The following is a 21,193-nucleotide window of genomic DNA, read 5'->3' as shown; positions in this document are numbered from 1 at the left end:
TGATTCTTTGTTATTATTTAAATCTCTTTAAAAGATAACACTGTTTAATGCAAAAAAAATAGTGTCTTGTGGGGTTTAAACACACAAAGAAGTAAAACATACAACAACTATTGCACAAAAACTGCGGGGGGGAGAAATAAAAGTATAGTTTTGTGAGGTCTGTACACCAGATATAAAGTAATGTATCGCCGGAAGGTAGACAAGTGATAAGTTAAATATGTCTACTATAAACCCTAAAGCAATCACTAAATTAACACAACAAAGATAAAAGCCACAGGAAGATGAAATTGTTTTAAAAGTATAGAATTAATTCAAAAGAAAGGATTCAAAAAGGAAAAAGGAACAAATGAGACAAATGGAAAACAAACAGTAAGATGCTAAATTTAAACCAAACTATATCATTATCCATTAAATGTAAATAGTCTAAACACCAATTAAAAGACAGAGATAATTACACAGGATCAAAAGAACAAGACCTAACTATACACTATCTATAGGAAATGGGTATTAAATAGGAAGACACAAATAGTTAACCAAGTAAGTGAAAAGTATAGAAAATGGCCTCTCAAGATAATAGGACTAAAGAAAATGGCTGTTGACATAGTTTTGATTCACAAGTTGTCACAATTCAGGAAGTATTTTTATATTCAAGAGTCCTTTTCAAGCCTTGAGATCTAAGTAAATATTAATACTATCTTACACTCTTCATAAAAGTCACCACATATGTGTTCACACACCAACATTTCAATTATCTCAACAGTATCTCTAAACATAGCAAATTAGAGATTTCAAAAGAAATTCTCAAGTGAGCTAAGAGATTAGCAATCTATTCTGATCAATAACCACATGTTCTCAAAGATGGATATATATACATTCAAAATTTTACCTCTATATAATGTGTGATTTTACTAACATACTGTCTATTAAGACAACAAAGTCTGAGTCAGATGACAGAAACAAAATGCAACCACATCTCACCACATCCTTTTCCTTTGGGAAGGAACTGGGGATTAAAAAAATGAATATACTATGCTCATGAGAGACAAGTATGCTAGGGAAAGGGTGGGAATATATGTTTGTGAAATGTCACAGTAGGCTGGAAATTACACCTATAAATGTTTGCCCTACCTTCTCAATTTTCTAAATGTGAATTGGTATTTCACCTAGTTTGTCAGGTTTATATATGCAGTTTTTCATATTATTCCATTATACTTTTGATCTCAGTCTCCAGCGACATCCTACATTTCACTCCTGCTACTGATAATCTGTCTTCTTTTTGTGAGTCTTGCTAGAGGTTTGCAATTTTATTAATCTTCTTGAAGAACCAACATTTTGTCTCATTCATTTTCTCTATCTTTTCTGTTATCAATTTCATTGATTTTTGCTCTTTATTATTTCCTTCCTTCTACTTGCTCTGGTTTTACTTTGCTCTTCTTTTTATAGGTTCTTAAAGCGGGAGCTTAGATTGTCCATTTGAGACTTTTCCTGTTTTCTAATGTATGCATTTCATTCTATAAATTTCCCTCTGAAATTTAACTGCAGACTCAGAAAAAGAATAAGATATGGCCATAAGTTTGGAAATAAATAGCAGAAACTTTAAAGATGACCAAATGGGAAACACAACAATTTACCAAGAAAAGAAAATTATCCAAGGTAAGATACAGAAAATATTCAAACTCAGCTTAAACTCCTCAAAACAAAATGACTTAGACTGAATGACTTCAAGTAAATAACCATCTAGTCAGCCATGTAATAAGGAGGGAAAACCCTGCATGTGGAATATGGCCCAATCAATCTGCATTACAGATAATACAAGACAGGGAGCAGGCAATGCAGTGGGGCACAGAAGAGTTAACAGAACCACATTTTTCCAGTTAGTAGTCTTAAATGAACTTCTTTACTACCCAACCAATTTCACGGATTCCTAAATGCTGCCTAACAGGAGCTGAGGCTGGGCATATGTGAAGGATAAATGTACAACTGTCATGAATTCATTTCTGTAGGTTGCCCCACCCCATGGAGATATACTAATTTCTAATATATGGAAGAATAAAATATCTTCTTTCTTACCCTCTGAGCTTTTGCGAGTTCTTCTTTTAATCGTTCATAGCCCTTTTCTCTAACTTCCAAAACAGATGGGCTTCGTAAACGAGACAGACTATCAGTACTCAACCCAAAAATATCATCACTGCCATCGCAAGCCTCTGTTATAGTAGCACCCTGTAAAAACTCTCTCTCTGCATTATAGTTGTCCTTTCTTGTAGTTAATTTAGTTAATCCAGCTGTGACTCCAGAGGTAGAACAAGGTGCTGGGTCTGTAACATGAAAGCTGTAAAGGAGAAAGACAATTTTCAGAAAATATCAGCATATGCTCCAATAGAACTGGCTTAAAACACAGCTCTAGAACTGTGCTACCCAATTTGGTAGCTTCCATATTTAAATAAATAGTATGTCCTCAGTCATAGCCACATTTCAAGTGCTCAGTAGCTACATGTGGTTAATATCTATCATTCATATTAGATAGCACAAAAAATAGAACATTTTCATCAACAGAGAAAGTTCTACAGGACGGTGCTACTCAAGAGCAGGGGTTAACAAATTATAGCCTGCAGGCTAAACGAAGCCTTCCACCTGTTTTTATAAGGCATCAATGAGCCAAGTACAGTTTTTACAATTTCAGATAGTTGAAAAGAAATCTTTAAGAGTATTTTGCGACAAATGAAAATTAAGTGAAATTCAAAATTCTGCATCCATATATGAAGTTCTATTGGAACACAGCCACTCTAATTCATTTACATACTGCCTATGGCTGCTTTCAAACTCTAAAAGCAGTGTTGAATAGCTGCAACAGAGACTGTATGGCTAGCAAAGCCTAAAATACTATCTGGTCCTTCACATAAAAAGTTTGTCAACCCTGTTCTAGAACATTATCATGTATTTCTTTACATAGGCACACTTAAGTTATTCAAATTTTCTAAAAATAGTAAAACTTAAAATACAGTAACTAAGCAAACTTTCCATTTAAAAAAAATAATCCAAAATAAGTGATTTACTTATTTCCTACCTGATACTAGATATTTCCGCACAATTTAAACGTCTGGGGGATGAATACACAGGTTGTGTAGGAAGTTCAGAAACATCTAATGCATTTGCCTGGATAGGTACAGAGGATAAAGCTGAAGGGTGTGGCCGGTAGATGACACTTGGTGAGGTAATCTGCTCTTGAGTTCCCGATTCATACACACCAAGAAGGTCCGGAGAAGTAGGTGAAGCAAGGTTTACTTCATGGAAGCCTTCCAGGGGATCATTAGCCATAGCAAAAGCCTCATCATAAGATAACCTATGTTAAAACAAAAATCAGATACTTATTTTTAAATAACATTTAAAACTAAATTAAAATGTATAAATTATAAAATGTGTTTAACAGTCCGTTGTAAATTACAAGCTTACAATAAAAGAGCCTTTTAAAAAAACCACTATTACATGGTGGTATATGCCTGTAGTACCAGCTGCTCTGGGAGATGAGGTGGGAGGATTACTTGAGCCCAAATGGAGGCTGCAGTGAGCCGTGATCACAACCCTACACTCCAGCCTAGGTAACAGGGCAAGACCTTGTGTCCACTCAAAAAACAAAAACAAAAACAAAAACAAACCACCACAATCACTTAACATTTACTAAGCGATCTCAGAGTATAACTACTATAAAAGGCAAACAATCTGATTTAGAAGAAACCTGAAAGTGATAAGCAATTCTGTTAAAGTGAGAATAATCAATTAGTATGAGGAATGAATAAAAATTGACTTAATTTTTAAAAATATTTTAAAATTATTAAATGTTTATATTAAAATAAATTCTCTTTATATGTAAAATATATATTATATATATTTTATAAAATATATAAAACATATTTTATATATATTTATTTATAGAAAATTTATTTATTATATATATTTATTTATAAAATAAAATCTCTTTAATATAAAATAAATTTATATTAAAATTTAATTGTCATTAAATATGAAAATACTAAAAACAAAATCTAACAGTATTATGCAATCTTAGATTCAATAACAATTATACTATGCTGTGAAACTCTTAAAACAATTTTTTAACAGAGAACATTGTATTTATCATGTACAACATGTTTGAAGGCACATACACACTGTGAAATGGCTAACTAGCTAATTAACAAATCATTACCTCATGCCATTATTTTGTGATGAGAACACTCAACATCTACTCTCTGCATTTTTCAAGTATTTACAATATATCATCAGGAACTACAGTCATCCTGCTGTACCACAGATCTCTTGAATATATATTTAACTTTGTGATGATACATGACCTTGGTTAGAGTAAGTAGAAAGGCAGTAAAGACACACACTCTCTCATACCTGTCACCCAGATTATGAAACTGTTAACATTTTTGAGCCATTTGAGAATGTTCAAACATAATGCCCACTTAATATCTCAATGTATACATATACACTGTGTGTGTGTGTATCTGTGTATGTGTGTATCCTAAGTACAAGGACATTCTCCTATCTAACCACAAAATCATCATCAAAATCTGGAAGTTAACATTGATCAAAATTACCATCTAATCAACAGGCCCCATGCAAATTTCACTAATTGTTCCAACAATATCCTTTATATGTACAGGATCCAATCCTGGATAATGTGTTTCATTTCTATAAGCCTTAAACTTCTCCTCTGATGAGATTAGAATGGGGATAACACTAGCCCCTCCCTTGTCCTGTTTGCTGTGAAGATTGAAGGAGACAATCCATGTAAAGTATTTTGTAGAGTACTATGTACCTGACACAGAGTATGGCCTCAATAAACATGAATTATCATAGCACAGGCACTAACAATACCACATATGCTTCAGGTTCTCCATAAGCAAAAAACAGTTCATGTAACTATTCAATTACATCACAAAGTTTACATGGAAACTAACAAGTGAACCACTCAAGTTTTTCCTCTGAAGAATTCAAAGCTAAATGGTATCTTACAAATTCTTTATTGATTTTCTACTGTCTGCTGGATAGAGACCAAACTTGTTAGCCAAAAAAATAAGGTCTTCTAGGATTTGAACCCAATCTCTCTTTCCAATTTTTTTTCCTTCCTATGATAGCACTTAGACAGTTGTGGATAATATCTTCCCGGAACTTAAAAAATGCCAAACAGGCCAGGCTTGGTGGCTCACACTATAATCCCACCACTTTGGGAGGCCGAGGTGGGCAGATTGAGGTCAGATGTTCAAAACCAGCCTGGCCAACATGGCGAAACCCTGTCTCTACTAAAAATACAAAAATTAGCTGGGCATGGTGGCCCATGCCTGTAATCCCAGCTACTCAGGAGGCTGAGGCAGGAGAATCATTTGAACCCCAGGAGGCAGAGGTGGCAGTGAGCTGAGACACTGTACTTCAGCCTGGGCAAGAGACTAAGATTCCATCTCAAAAAAAAAAAAAAGCCAAACAAAACAACATAGCACATCCTTTCTTCCAAAAGTTAGAGAAGTATTCGTTTGTTAAACTCGCTGAAAAATTTAACTCTCAAATCCTTAATAAAAAGTGTTAAAAATAATACAAGTAGAGAATAAAAACAAAAAAGATTTCAGTAAAGTTGAAAGAGATCTAACTCAGTATCATTTCAAAATTACAAATTAGGGGGGAGGGGGGAGGGATAGCATTAGGAGATATACCTAATGTAAATGATAAGTTAATGCATGCAGCACACCAACATGGCACATGTATACATATGTGACAAACCTGCACGTTGTGCACATGTACCCTAGAACTTAAAGTATAATAAAAAAAAAAGCCCAACATTTAAAAAAAAATACAAATTAGTATGTGTCACAGACTTTCCAGCATATAGACAACCCAAAGTGCAACAATTAAATCTACAAATGACAAATTTCAAATCCAATAAGCTATTTATTAATAGTAAGTGGTTTATTCTTCAAAATGAAACTATTCCTTGTTTTTTCATATAAAATATTCACTATGCCATATGAAAGATGAGATTAATAAGGAATGTAAGGTGTTTAATACGCCATTAAAATTTATTGTTTTTTCACCCCAAAGAATTTTCATTTTTTATTCATAATCTGTATACCTACATATACCAAGAAAACAGCTATATTCAAAGTACATAATTCATTTTCACTTGAATACAGTTCAGGCAAGTACACTAACCAATTCATTACCATAAAAAAACCTTGTATTAGGTTTGCATTCAACTCTGACATTTTAATCAGTAACTATTTATGATTCTTTCTTCTATCCCATGTACTATGAATTCACCTCTCTACATCCTGAAGGTTCGCTGAATCATGAAATGTAAAAGCATTTGCATTTCTGGAAATACAAAACAGTACAAATCCTATGAAGGAAAATTTAGCAATAACTACAAAATGATGTTAAACCTGTGATCAAGCATGCCACTCCTGGGGTTTTATCCTAAAGATAAACTGGCAACATGAAAAGCAGCACTCTTTGTAATAGCAAAACACTGATTTAATGAACCAGAGTACATCCTCATAATGAAGCACTGCACAGATGTAAAATACATATCCATATATCACTATGAAGTGACCTTGAAGATATACCAGTAAGTTAAAAAACAGGATAAATAACAGTAAACTACCTTTTATCTAAAAAAGGAGAATAAAAATACAAATATACATATATATATATAACTTTTTATAATAGAAAGGCTGGGTTCAGTGGCTCACACCTGTAATCCCAAAAACTTGACACACAGAGGCAGGAGGCCAGCTTGTGGCCAAGACTTAAAGACCAGCCTGGGCAACATAGTGAGACCTTGTTTTTACCAAATGTTGTAAAATTAGCTGGGTGTGATGGTGCAGGCCTATAGTCCTAACCACTTGAAAGGTTAAGATGGTAGGATGGCTTGAGCTGAGGAATTTGAGGTTACAGTGAGCTTTGATCATACCACTGCACTCTAGCCTGGGTGAAAGAGCAAGACCCTGTCTCAAAAAAAAAAAAAAAAGAACAAAAGGAAAAAATGGTTACCTACAGAAGGAGAGAAGACACAGTGAAAAATATGAAAGCTAGACTTTTTTCTGAAAGTACCTTGCTTTACAGATTTGATTTTGAGCTTGCAACCATGTAAACAATAAAAATTAAAGTTTAAAAAAGAATCCCTAAACATAAAGCAAATAAACTTGTGTATTGAGATAGTAGCTCAACCACACAGAAATGAACTACTTCAAGTGATTTTAAAACACAACAATACAAATATGTATCCCCAACGGAATGTATTCTAAAAGCAAAAGGAAGAGAAAAAAGTCATAAACTATTTTCACTGTTAATAATAGTAGCAATAGTGATACTGTTATTCTGAAACTTTGTATAAGATGAAGCAAGTAAGTTATGCTAATGTCATTTGGATCTAAGATTTTCAGCATATTAGAAAAAACACAAATATAAAATCAAAGAATTTAAATCCTAGAGGCCTAAATTTGACTCAGAAACACCAGAAAAAAAATTCTAACTTTATCCAATGAAAAGGCATAGCAACACTGACCAATTCAGGAGTAATAAGCACCCATGTGCTCAGAGTAATACCACGTCCTCCAAAAAAGAACACAGGCTCCCTGGGAAAATGGCTGATTCCAGCCTGGGACAGAAACGGACGAAAGGACCCTGGAACATCTTGTTATACCAGAAAGCAAGTACACTATCAAAAACTACTGGACTGGTATCAAAAGGACTCCCACTAACCAAAAACAGGACAATCTGAACATCAAAAAGGATAATATCTGCAAAGAACTGAAAGGCAAATATTTTTAAATCCATGAGGTCATAATGACACTAAAAATAAAGCAAAGTACCTCACTGGCCTTCTTTGATCAATGCTATGGAACCAATTCATTATTTTCAAAACTGGTAAATAAAATGAAAGAATGAAGTATTTTATCTGGCTTTCCTGTACATCAAGGAACTGAACAGCTCATGAGAAAAAGTTCTTTTTAGCAGAATTCCATTTAATAAATATAACTTTGGAATCCTAATGAAATAATGGATTTAGGGCAGTAATTATTTAAATAGCTATTAAAACCGTAAGGTAAAAGGTTGTTTGAGGAACTTTATAGTTTAATCAATCAGAACGACAGTACCTGAACTCACTGATCACATCTTGTCACAAAAAGGGAGACAATCAAACATTATGTATATTATGTGGCAAATAAAAAATGATCATCACTGCCATTAATGAAGCATTCTGGCCCCTCTAAGAAAAAAAAAAAGACCCCAAACCAAACAAGCCTCTTGATGGTCATCAGTTTATAGTAAATACAGAGGAGAAAGGAACATGTTAAATAACACACAGGGACAAAAACAGCAAAATCTAGACTTTGGGACACTCTCATCATAAACAAACCAGCTGGTTTTTCCAATAAACTGTAAAAAAAAAAAAAAAAAAAAAGAGGTAGAGGAAATTTATAGACTTAAGAGAAATAACTAAACACAATCTGTGGGCCTTGTTTGGATTCTTCTTTGAATAAACCAACTGTAAAAACAAATTAAGTTATTAGGAATTATAGTTAATTTTAGGGATAATAATGGTATAATGGTTATAATTTTAAAATCCTTATCTTTTAAAGATATACACTGAAGTATTTATAGATGAAATAAGGTTACTTGGATTTGCTTCAAAATAATCCAGGGAGAGAGGAAGGGTACGGGGAGCCAAGGAGCCAAGTCATTCAACTACCCGCCCCAGTCTCACAGGAAGTTAAGGTGGCTCCTCCCATAACAGCTAGTATTTGTTGGGCACTTACTAAATATTAAGTATAGTGCATCTATGCTTGAGGAAACTGCAGCTTAGAGTAGTCAGAATTAAAGCCTACTGTTATTAGATTCTACCGTCCAAGCTCTTAACCACCACGACACACCTACTACTACAAGCAGAACTGCTTTACCACTCCATTGTTCCACTGTTCTAGTGAAAATGTTTCTCTTAGTTTTGAATTAAAATCCATCACACCTGCAACATTAACCCTATTTTTCCCACATATAAACACAGTATTTCAGCCATTCTTTCAGCAAATATTTACTAATGACCTACTCTGTATCAGGCTCTGGGGAAAGATGAAAAATCTACTCTCCCTTCAAACAGCCTAACAGAGTAGGAAACTGACAAGTAAAGGCAATGATACGTGATAAATGCCACAGAAGATGCAAACAAACTCAGAGACCACACAGGAAGGACAAATAAATCAGAGGCAAAGGATTCTCGAAAAAATAAAGCCAAAGGAAAGATCCAAACAACGAGTAGGAAATGAGAAAGACAAAACCTCTGTAAGGGATTTCCAGACATATCTACCGTGTGAAAGCAAAGCATTTATACAAAACACAGATACTCCATTAGCTGGGGCATAAGCTATGAATATAAAGTACAAGTCTCCAAGACAGGCAGGTTTGAATCCCGCTTCTGTCAAATTACTGAGACAATCTGAGCCTAGGTTCTCCCATCTGGAAATCTGTGCCTTGGTTTTGCTACCTAACAGAATGAAAATTAAAAGGGATAATACTATATAACAGCGGTCCTCAACCTTTTTGGTCCCAGGGACCAGTTTCATGGAAGACAATTTTTCCACAGACAGGGCAGAGGGTGGGAGGGGATGGTTTCAGGAAGAAACTGTTTCACCTCAGATCATCAGGCATTAGATTATCTTAAGAATCACGCAACCTATCCCTCACATGTGCAGTTCACAATATGGTTCGCACTCCTATGAGAATCTAATGCAGCTGATGAACTGACAGGAGGCGGAGCTCAGATGGGAATACTCACTTGTCCGCCACTTACCTTCTGCCACTTACCTCCTGCTGTGTGGCCCAATTCTTAACAGGCCACAGACCACTTCTGGTCCACAGCCCAGGGATTGGGGACCCCTGCTATATAGTACTTAGGACAATGCCTCTGAGCAGTGCTTCTAACCTATAATGTTTTCCTTCTGGGGGATATATTTAAACACTGTCTAAATTCAAGTCACTTCTGAAAAGGAGATTATTTTGAGGTTAAATTTAATCCCTTTTTCAAGCACGTGAAATTTCCATAAAACATAATTTACCTGGTAATGAGTTTCCAATCTCACTGGTCTGAAAATCTTTTGCCCTTTAAATATATAGAAGCTTTAAGATTTATTTCACATGCAACATCTTTATAAGAGTAAAATAAACTACTATTTTTAAGCAGTAGTATCTTTTGCATTAAGCAATGAGTGATTCAAAAAGAACTAATTTCAATTGAAGATTATCCCAATTAATAAATTAAACTTGCCAAGGATCATGACCAATATGTAAAAAAGATGATCACACTAAATTCTTATGGGTGAATTACCAACACAACTTGGCTGGCCTTGTTACTGAGCTCCAGGTAATAAAGCCAACTGCAGACCACAAGAAAAAGTTGATTAAAACAATTTGCTTCTGATCCCCAATATGCATTTCCTGTTAATTTTTCTTTCTCAAAGTCAGTACTATCACAACAAAAGCAACAGCCAATCTTTACTGAAAGTTAACTATGTGTCAGACAGTGGTGCTAAGAATTTCATACATATTACCTCATTTAATAAATGCCTAGAAAGATCCTAATAACTCCTTATGAAATTTATTTATTCTAATTAAAGTGAATTTTTTAAATGTTTCTTGAAAACAAAAGGCATCCCTAGGACAACTCAAGAAATCAGGATTAATGGGAAAATATTTTCAGTGAAACATCTGAAGAATATGAATAAAATGAATATACGTATTTTAAATAAAATCTAGCAACTTGATTTATATCAGTAGTCCACAAGAAAAAATAAAATCCATTTTTCCACAAAATGCACATTCCCCTAATTTGGACTTACCTTGACAAATGGGAAACATAGGATTTTAATTTTAGAAAAATAAAAACTAAAGCTGTGATTTTTATCTTTTTTCATATCAATTTAAAGCATGTGAAAATTAAATAATTTGAATTCTATATTTACTAAAATTCCTCAAAGCACTACACTCAGAAAGTAAATCATTTCCAACAAAGGAGGTAATATGGTAACACAGCAGAGTAGAAGCATCAGTACTTGAAGAAGAAAGCTAAGGCTCCTGATCAAGCTCTGAGCTCTATCTATGAACCTGGGCAGGTAACTTATCTGAGCCCAAATATATTCATCTATTTCATTGTAGAACTGAATCAAATAATCCTGGTAGATAAAGGAGTATACTCTTCTACTAGAAGAAAGGCCAATAGGGTAACTTAGCCAGTATTCACTACCTCACCAAATAGCTTGTACTCTGGAATCAGTCTCAAATCTTGGCTTGACCAGTTACTAATAAAGTGACCTAGAGATCTAAGTCTCAATTTCTCATCTGAAAATGGAGATGACAGGTCGAGCACAGTGGCTCATGCCCTAATTTCAGCACTTTGGAAGGCCAAGACAGGAGGGCTGCTTGAGCCCAAGGAGTTTAAGCAATAACCCAAAGCAACATAGCGAGACCCCGTCTCTATAAAAAATTTAAAAATTAGGAGTGGGTGGTGCCATACACCTGTGGTCCCAGCTACTTGGGAGGCTAATGTGGGACGATAGCCTGAGCCAGGGAGGTTGAGGCTGTAGTGAACTGTGATCTGCCACTGCACTCCAGCCTGGGCAACAAAGAAAGACCCTCTCTCTCTCTCTGTCACATACACACACACACACACACACACACACACACACACACACACAAAAGTAAGGGGAGATAACTGTACTATCTCCTAAGGTAGTCATGAGAATTAAAGGACTTAGCACCGTACCTGGCACTTACCAATTAAGATTGGCTGTTACTATTATAATGATCTCTAGGGCATTTCCTTAATACTTGCCATATATTTTGATCATACTGTATCAGCACAAGCACTATCACTAACAACAAAAAGCAATGTGTTGAGTTTGGGTTTAAATAAAATATTAGCAATTAAAAGCTTATTGTTTTGAATGATTTTCCTCAAAAAAAGTAAACATCTATATATTATACCGTAGTACAATTTTGTTTTACTATTATCACAATAATAGAAATTAAATATTCCAAGGCATGTCAAAAGAAAAGGTTTAAAGATTATGTAAGCACTATTTTCCTCTTTCAATTTATTCACAGACAGTTGTGGAAGGGGGGCAGGGAGGAAAGTATAGACGCTTTTTAAATTCCCAAATGACTTCTTAATTTAACATGAATCATGAAAGAAACAGTTTCTGAGATTAAAAATGAGACTGCTACTTCAATAGCATATAATTGAACTGTGATAAATTCCATCAGTTACAAATTCTATCACTTCTTTAAAAACCTTCAACATTTACTATATATATTAAATACATTTATTTTATACATATATGTGATAAATTATATTTATTCTTGTTGGAATGGAAGGATGATCGCCAGCTTCAATTCCTCTGGGCAAATCCTGGTACTAAGTTCCAAGAATACAGGTACAAATGGACCAAAGATATAGCACACAGTCTCTACGAGCCACTGCGAGATTATTCTGAGAGTTGTGGGGAGGGAAGGGGGAAGAAGAAGAATGTTTCAGGGAGAAGTAAAATATAAGTCAGATTTTAAGTGCTGAATACAAGTCCAGGATCCCCTAGACGCGCAAGGGGAATAGGATAGGACAGTCAGGGAATAAGGGTCTGGCACTAATAAAACTAACAAAGGAGAGAGTAACAGAAAAGCAGGCTGGAGAGGCGGACTGTGAGAGACCATTAAAAGCCTTCTTTAAAAGAGAAAATGCTGCTTAAAGTTTATCCTGAAGAGATGCTGAGATCTACATTTTAGAAAGTATAGATGCCTTGTAATATAGTCATTTAAAAATGACTCCCAAGGCAATGAGAACTTTACTAGAGAGACTAGAGGCCGTTTAAAGGATTACTGTCTGATCTAATGCCAAGGTCATGGACTGGAAATGAGGGGATGGAGGCATATACACATATGGAAAGCATTCAGAAAATCTTCATTTGTATTTATTCACAAACACACAGTTATTCCAGTTAATCTTCAGAGCATTCATTTGAAATGGTTCTTATCCCTATTTTACAGATATAAAAAACTGAAGCTCAGAGAGATTAATGTTGTCAAATAGCCAAAAAGTAACAGAGCTAGTATTCAAACTCTGGTGTGTCTGACTCTAACCCCTAACTCCACTACATCTGAGATACACTTAGAAGGTGAAGTGGATAGGGACTAGGGAGATGGGAATACAGGTTAAATCACAGCAAAGAATCTCTAAGAAGTGAACAATCCTGGGTTCAGCAAACCACCATGGCACACGTATAGTTATGTAACAAACCTGCATGTTCTGCACATGTATCCCAGAACTTAAAGTATAAAAAAAGTAAACAATCCAAACAGAATAATTATGTTTAATCTCTGAACCCTTCTCTTACTTACACAAAGACAAAACTGAAGTTTCTCTAAAGCACTGCTATTGAAATGAGCATCTGCTATTGCTTTGTGTTCTATTATTTTCTTGAAGTTGACAACCGAGTGATTCTTCCAATTGAAGCCCCCGTTCGCATAATTATTTCCCAGGACGTCTTACACTCATGAACTGTCCCCACACTAGGATTAAAAACAGACGCAGTCCCCGGACGCTTAAACCAAACTACATTTACTGCTATACGACCAGGCGTCTACTACGGATGATGCTCAGAAATCTGCGGTGCCAACCACAGCTTTATATCTATCTTCGTAGAACTAATTCCACTAAAAATTTTTGAAATAGGACCCATATTTACCCTATAAACTTACCACACCCTACTCCATACTCTTAATACACCTTCACCGCATAAATCTCTACAAAATCTCTCTATAGACCCACTGTACAGCTGCCCCAGCATTAACCTTTTAAGTTAAAGACCGAGAGAAACAACGCCTCTCTACAGTGAAACGCCCCAACTAGATACATCTACGTGACCCAGCATCATCATATCCATACTCCTCACACCATACCTCACCATCCAACTAAAACTATTAAGCACAAATTATTATTCACCCCTCTCGAAAAAAAAATTGACACACAAAACTACAACCCTTGAGAATCAAAATGAACGAAAATCTATTTACCCCATTCATCGCCCCAACAATTCTAAGCCTGCCTGCTGTAGTCCCCATCATTCTGTTTCCCTCCTTACTAATTCCAACTTCCAAGCACCTTATCAACAACTGACTAATTATCATCCAACAAAAATTAATTCAACTTATCCTAAAACAAATAATAACAATTCACAATACCAAAGGACAAACCTGATCCCTCATACTAATATCCCTAATTACATTTATTACCATAACCAACCTCCTCGGACTTCTACCTCACTCATTTACACCAACCACCCTATATTATTGTTGTTATCATTTCCTCCTCTGTTTTGCTACTATGCCAGAATTTAAAATATTTATTTGGCTCCTTACAGGATTTGGAAAAAAACAGCATATAAATCAAAATAAACAGAAACTTGAATTTACTATAGTACCTATATCCCTGTGTATTTTCTTTAAAAGTATAGATATTTTATATCAAGGAATTAGTGTTAATTTTTTAAGTTTGTAATAACAAAAGCAGAAAATGTAGATTAAAATGAAAAAATAGATAAAAAACAAAGTTTGTAAAACTACTGTAGTTAACTGCTCTTATCTTTGGGAAATCCATACTGAAATATCTACAGGGGAAATTACACAGGACTTGCAATTTGTTTCAAAATAATATAGAAGTGGGAGAAGCGGATGGACGAGGACTGATCATTGTTGACAGTTACTGGGCTACATGATGGAAACTTTCAGGTTTATTACACTATTGTGTCTACTTATCTTATTTGAAACTCTCTGTAATTATAATGCTCTCAAAATAAAAAGGGAAGTTCAAAATTTATTCCAATACTGTATAATAAAAGAGGAAAAAACAAAACAAGTATATATAAAAAGTCATTTTTTTCATTAGCTTTCATAATAATGTTAAAGTTGGCTTCCCAAACTAGCATTTTAGATATGACCAAAAAAATCGCATTTATCTTTTAAGAAGCGTTCTCTGTCTATAAATGCGAATGTAATTAATAGCCCAAGGGCAAAATTAGTCAAATGATCAATTAGGCTACACAATTTTCCCATTTTTATTAAAACAGATCACAAATGAATTCCCACTAATTCCACAATACTTTTGTTTTTGTTTTTGTTTTTGAGATGCAGTCACGCTCTGTCGCCCAGGCTGGAGTGCAGTGGCACAATCTCGGCTCACTGCAACATATGTCTCCTGAGTAGCTGGGATTACAGGCGCCCGTCACCACACCCAGCTAATTTTTTGTATTTTTAGTAGAGATAGGGTTTTGCCATGTTGACCAGGTTTGTCTCAAACTCCTGACCTCAAGTAACTGTCAGGAGTAACTGTTAATCGTTTAAATTAACAGAACACTGCATGTTCTCACTCATAAGTGGGAGCTGAACAATGAGAACACATGGACACAGGGAGGGGAATATCACACCTGTCGGGTCTGTCGGGGAGTTGGGGGCAAGGGGAGGGATAGCATTAGGAGAAATACCTAATGTAGATGACGGGTTGATGGGTGCAGCAAACAACCATGGCACGTATATACCTATGTATACAAACCTGCACCTTCTGCACATGCATCCCAGAACTTAAAAGTATAATTTTTTTAAAAAACCATTTTCCAAAATTTTTTTTCTCAATAATGGAAGCCTCATTTTATATATCCTCTTAAGAATATATGTCAACTAAACATTCAATAGGCGCTGAAGTATGCACCGACTGAATAAATAAACAAGAGTCTTTAGAGAACGAATGAATAGCAAAGCAGTAAAGAGTGGAGACAGTTATTCAGGCTACATTTTTGCTGAAAAAGATAGAAATGAAACAGTAAGTACCTCGTGAGAGTATCAAAACTGGAGAAATTGAAGTTTGAGAAAACCTGAGCATTTTAACAGACTAATTTCAGAAAACCTTCCTTCTAGTTCAGATTCTGTCACTGACAAGCTGTGCGAACTGACACAAGTCATTTAATCTCTCTAAGCTTCAGTTTTGACATCTATAATGGTAGTGGTATTATCTCCCCTGCCTACATTTGAGAAAATCAAATGGCACATCAATGTAAAAATGTTGTACACGTTGTAAAGCACAATACAAATGTACGATTTTATAAAGATCTAAGAAAAAAAAAGTAATGGGGGGAAATAGCAAAAGCATACTGAAGGAGATGGGTCTTACAAATCAGAAGGAACTTTATTTATCTTAGATAAAAGGGAAAGAAGGGGAAAACTAGTCTTTCTGAGGCATGTGGTTCAAATATGATTCTTTTCCCCACAGGGAACTGATACAAATTTGCTTATTGTTTTTTCAAACTTATTTTGGTTTTTCTTTTGTACTTTATCCTTATCTGACAACCAGGTGCCCCCAAACATTCAATACTATTACTTTTATCTGGGCATATCAAATTACAATTCACTTATTTAAGTGGTTCTAAGCTATCATCTGTATGCTCCTTTATGCTTATAGGGCATTCTCACATTCTTGAATAGAGTTTCTTTATACTAAAAACTGTCAATTCATATACTTATATCCGTACCCCTGAAGAGAATTTCATCAACTTGCCATTATGCTTATATTTACAATCCTGTTGTTAACTACAAGCATCAAATCTTCCATGAACTTGAACTATTTGAATAATTTTCATTCTTTTTCCTCTAAGTAATATCACTTTATGGCTATAGTTATCTAATTTCATGTTGCCTATATTCTAAGATAAATCAGATTACTTTTTCCATTTTTCTCTAACCAAGACTAAGATGTAAGCTCATAAAACTACCTCATTTAGTTGTAAGTTGAAAAAGAAAGCGGAAGGGAAAATAGAGATAGCAAGTTAATGCTCCCAGTTGTGTAAGTATCTTCCTCTTCCTTCCTTTGTCCCTTCATTTCTCATTCAATGTTCATTTCAATTTCTGCTGCTAGATCAGCTTCAATACACTCTAACATTCTTCAACTGATCATCCATCACCAAACACAGCACAGTACCTACCAGGCCCAATGTTAAAGCTATAAAATGAGGTAAGCCCTACTCTCAAAGAACTTGTAGACTAAAGGAAGAGACCACCTTGTCAACAAACATGTTTCTAGGTCCCTAGAAACAGTTACAAATACAACACAAATATCAAAGCTCATAAATACCAAAAAAGAGATACTCAGTATTACAAAAGCATAAAATTTTTTATAAGAGTACTACCTGGTACAATTAAGGATAGCAGTACAAAAAAAGGACAAACTAGCTAGAAAGCAGTTTACAAAAGCTCAGATATTTTGTTTTTAGGATATTAAATGCATAGTAACCAATTTACTATGCTTTGTTGAATTGCATCTTAATCAGAATTATATTGGACAAAAGTTTAGTTTGAAAAAGTGTACTCCCTTGGAATATCTTCAAAGCTTTCCCTCATTACCTCAATGCACAAATATCTCTACCCACTACCCATCTGTTCTTCCTCTCCACTACTCAACTATCCTAGCACTTCGTCTTAGTTGACATTCATTAAAATATGTAACGTGTGTTCTACATTTTGAAGAACTTATAAAAGATATGGGAATGATTATAAGGCCCCACCTCCCATATTCCTTAAGAATTGTTTCCTTTAACCCCTACTGTGACTTGCAGAGTAGATGCTCAATTGAGTATATGATTTAAAAAAATCTCTGGTGACACATAAGAATTACATATTACATTAATATTACATATCTCATAAAAGCTAAATTACGAACAGTTCTTCAGCATTATAAGCTACACACAAAGAAGTGATAATGCAGTGATTATAAGCAAATAATTCTTCAGCATTACCACTTATACAGAGTGCAGTGGTTAACAGCACAGACATGGAAGACAAACTGACATCTAATCCAGACCTGTCACTTAATTAATTATATGACTTTGAGCAAACTACATAAGGTCTCAGCGTCTCAATTTTCTCAACTACAAAATAGGGATAAAGTATTATCTCCTAGCTCACTGTGAGAGTAAGTGAGTTAGTATAAAGCTTGTACCAGGACTTGGCTTGATAAGCACTAGACTTAAAAGTAACTGTAGTAGCAAGGCTGGTATCACCGTCATTAGAAAACCTGGGTATTTTTAAACCAGAAATACAAATGGTAACACTTGTCACTCTGTGTGCCTCCTTATAGTTACAAAGTTCTTTAATAGAAAGTGCAGACTGGGAATGTAAGGAATAAAAGCACTAAGTTCCTTTTTGGGCAGTTGGATACAGTTTTTAATACCGGCTCTGTCACTGGCCAGCTGTACGACCACCTACAACTAAGTAACTACAGACAAATTACCGCAACTTTCTAAGCCTCCATTTCCTGATTTGTAAAATTTGACAAGTCACCTATATCCCAGGAATGTCCAGAGGACTGAGGAGTCAAGGTATGGAAAACAAGCACGCACAGTGCCTTGCACACAAGCAAGCTCACATTGGTTCCTTCTCCCCTTCCCCACATCTCTAATGGAGTATCTTATTAAATCCTCATCTCACCACTATGAAGTTCATATTAGGTTGAAACATAAAAAACAGCAGAATATTAGCAATTTCAACCTAATAGTATTTCCACTGACAAATGGAGAAAATAAGCTCAAATAGGTTAAATGTTTTACTCAAGGTTTTATGCACAGTAAGTGATGGAACTGAACATTAAATAATTTTTCATTCAGCCAGCTCACTAATTTGTTCACTGACTCCTGCTGAGGGGGAAAAAAATATACTAACTACTATAATGCATATAAAACTACTATAATCTACAAAGTATTTTTTCCTGCCATGTTTAAAAAATGAGGGGGTGAAACAGATTTCTAAGAACATTTCCATTTTAAAAAGTATTTGCAGAGGATGTGTGTGTTGGGGGAGGATCAAAGGTAAAGAATATTAGGTCGGGCGCGGTGGCTCAAGCCTGTAATCCCAGCACTTTGGGAGGCCGAGACGTGCGGATCACGAGGTCAGGAGATCGAGACCATCCTGGCTAACACAATGAAACCCCGTCTCTACTAAAAATACAAAAACTTAGCCGGGCGAGGTGGCGGGCGCCTGTAGTCCCAGCTACTCGGGAGGCTGAGGCAGGAGAATGGCGTGAACTCGGGAGGCGGAGTTTGCAGTGAGCTCAGATCCGGCCACTGCACTCCAGCCTGGGTGACAGAGCGAGACTCCGTCTCAAAAAAAAAAAAAAAAAAAAAAAAAAAAAAGAATATTAAAGGAAGCATATGGATAATTACACTAATTCAAAAAGTACAATAGGATCTAGTCAGAAAACCCACAAAGCAGCTAAACATTAAATGGCCATCCTGGTGAAAGGTTACAAGTATTCAATACCACAGATGAGTTGTCTGCCAAATACGGAAGGAAGATTTATATTAAACACTTTGGTTCACAAAGGTATACATCAATATATAACATTACTGCAATGGAAAAAAATGAAAGGCTTTTCCTTCAATAGTTAAAAAATGGACTACTTAACTGTATAACTGTTTATTTCTATAAATTCCACAAGGGCTTTAGCATTAGATCACATAAGCCATATCTGGAATACAATGTCCAAACACGAAAAGTCCTATCAAAATGCACAGTACTAGTAAATAAATAACAAATGGTAATAGTACAAGGCCCCATAAAACTGGTGAAATATTTAACAGTATCAAATATTTACTACGATTGGTCTACAAACCTATTCTGCCTCTTTTCTCCTTGATTTGTCATTCACCACTGGGGGGAAAAAAAAAAAAACCTTCATGAACAACAAAATGAGAAAAAGGATAATGAACAAGAACTGGGTCTTTCAATTGATTTACAAAGGAACAGTTTTGTTGTAATCCTCTTACGGGCCCCTCCTCCAATTATGCAATCATTCCACTGCAAGAGATTACAAGGCTTTTAACCCGACACTGAAAGGAAGGAGTTGGGGTGAAACATGAGAGTGTATAACAGGTAGCCTCCGAACAGGCAACATTTCCATGAAACTAAATTGCCTCTCAGTAATCAGTACTAACTCAGCGCTCTTGTCTTTCAAGACCTTACCCTTTAGCCATTGTAGATATATCTTTTTTTAATCCCATAACAACCGGCAACTCTTTACATGCTGCGGCTTCCACCCAGCATCAATTCTGGAGCGAGGAAGCTCGCGCTTCCCCGGGCGGTCGGGGCGAGTTTTCAACGCTGGGAGGGCAAAGCCGTGCAATCCCATCCGTGCAGCTCGTCTCAACTCCCCCGAACACAAGTCTGGCTGCAAGGAGCTGCCTCTTCGGACGCGACTCCGGGCGCCTGCCCGGAATTTCCCACCAGGTTTCACCGAAACCTCCCGAGGGTGACCTCTACGCCTCAGCACGGTGCCTCTAGCGTCGTTTCCTAAGACTGGGGCACGAAACCACCCCAGGTCCACAGCTATTGCCCCGTCCACAGCCCTGCCGCGCGGCGCCCGGTGTTGTGAGCGGCTACCGACTTGTTCGGGAACTCCGTCTTCATCCCCCTCGCGACCCCGGCCCTCCGCTCCCGGCCGCTCCCGGCCGCTCCCGGCCGCCGCCAGGTAACCCGCCGGGCTCCGGCTCCCTGCCCCGGGCGCGCGGGACCGCGCAGTTAATGTGTAACGCGCCCGTGCCCGGGGGAGGAGCCGCCGCCCGGCGCCCACCAGCAGCCCAGGGGGCGGCCGGCTGACCCGGGGCGCCGAGGTCCCCCCACACGCCGCCCCCAAGAGCCCGGAGCCCAACTGCCCAGGCGGAGAGCGCGCTCACCGGGCCGGGGCATCCCGCCGAACCCCCGCGCGCCGCGCCCTCCACGGCGCCGGCACCTGCACCTGCCGCGGCCGCCCCTCCTGGCCGACTCGCCGGAGGCGGGTGCGCGGGCGCCGAGGGGGGCGGTGCTCCACGCTCCGGGCCTCTCCCTCCCGCGGCCACACTCACCTGACGAACCCACCGCGGCCGCTGCCGGCGCTCACGGGCGCTCACAGAGCCGCAGAGAGCGCGCCCCGAAGCAGCGAGAGGCGGAGGAGGACGGCGAGCCCTTGCCGCTACACTCCACGGTGGCGGGCTCACTACGCCGGCAGCCGCCGAGGGAACGCGGGACTGCGCCTGCGCCGGAAGCGGGGCCGGGGCCCGGGGCCGGGAGCCGGGAGCTG

The 21,193-nt window shown here is 37.2% G+C and overlaps 1 protein-coding gene across 9 annotated transcripts in view; it reads right to left on the bottom strand.

The window, feature by feature from the left end:
- RAB3IP (RAB3A interacting protein) overlaps positions 1–21,113 on the bottom strand; it is a 64,404-nt gene extending 43,291 nt beyond the window's left edge. For 3 of the 9 annotated variants that reach the window (XM_028829717.2, XM_028829723.2, XM_028829721.2), the window contains exons 1-3: positions 20,979–21,113; positions 3,065–3,340; positions 2,071–2,329 (exon numbers count right to left, since the gene is read on the bottom strand). In XM_028829717.2, coding sequence (XP_028685550.1) covers positions 2,071–2,329; positions 3,065–3,315 — 510 coding nt within the window. In that variant the 5' untranslated portion in view covers positions 3,316–3,340; positions 20,979–21,113. Of the gene's footprint in view, positions 1–2,070; positions 2,330–3,064; positions 3,341–20,100 lie in introns of all 9 variants that reach the window. The other 6 variants (XM_028829716.2, XM_028829722.2, XM_028829720.2 and 3 more) reach the window with 3 other exon arrangements.
- Positions 21,114–21,193: the final 80 nt, after the last annotated feature.

Source organism: Macaca mulatta, chromosome 11 (assembly GCF_049350105.2).
Source record: "Macaca mulatta isolate MMU2019108-1 chromosome 11, T2T-MMU8v2.0, whole genome shotgun sequence".
Classification (NCBI taxonomy): domain Eukaryota; kingdom Metazoa; phylum Chordata; class Mammalia; order Primates; family Cercopithecidae; genus Macaca; species Macaca mulatta.
Note: the sequence above shows the minus strand (reverse complement) of the source record. Positions and strands in the feature narration are given on the sequence as shown.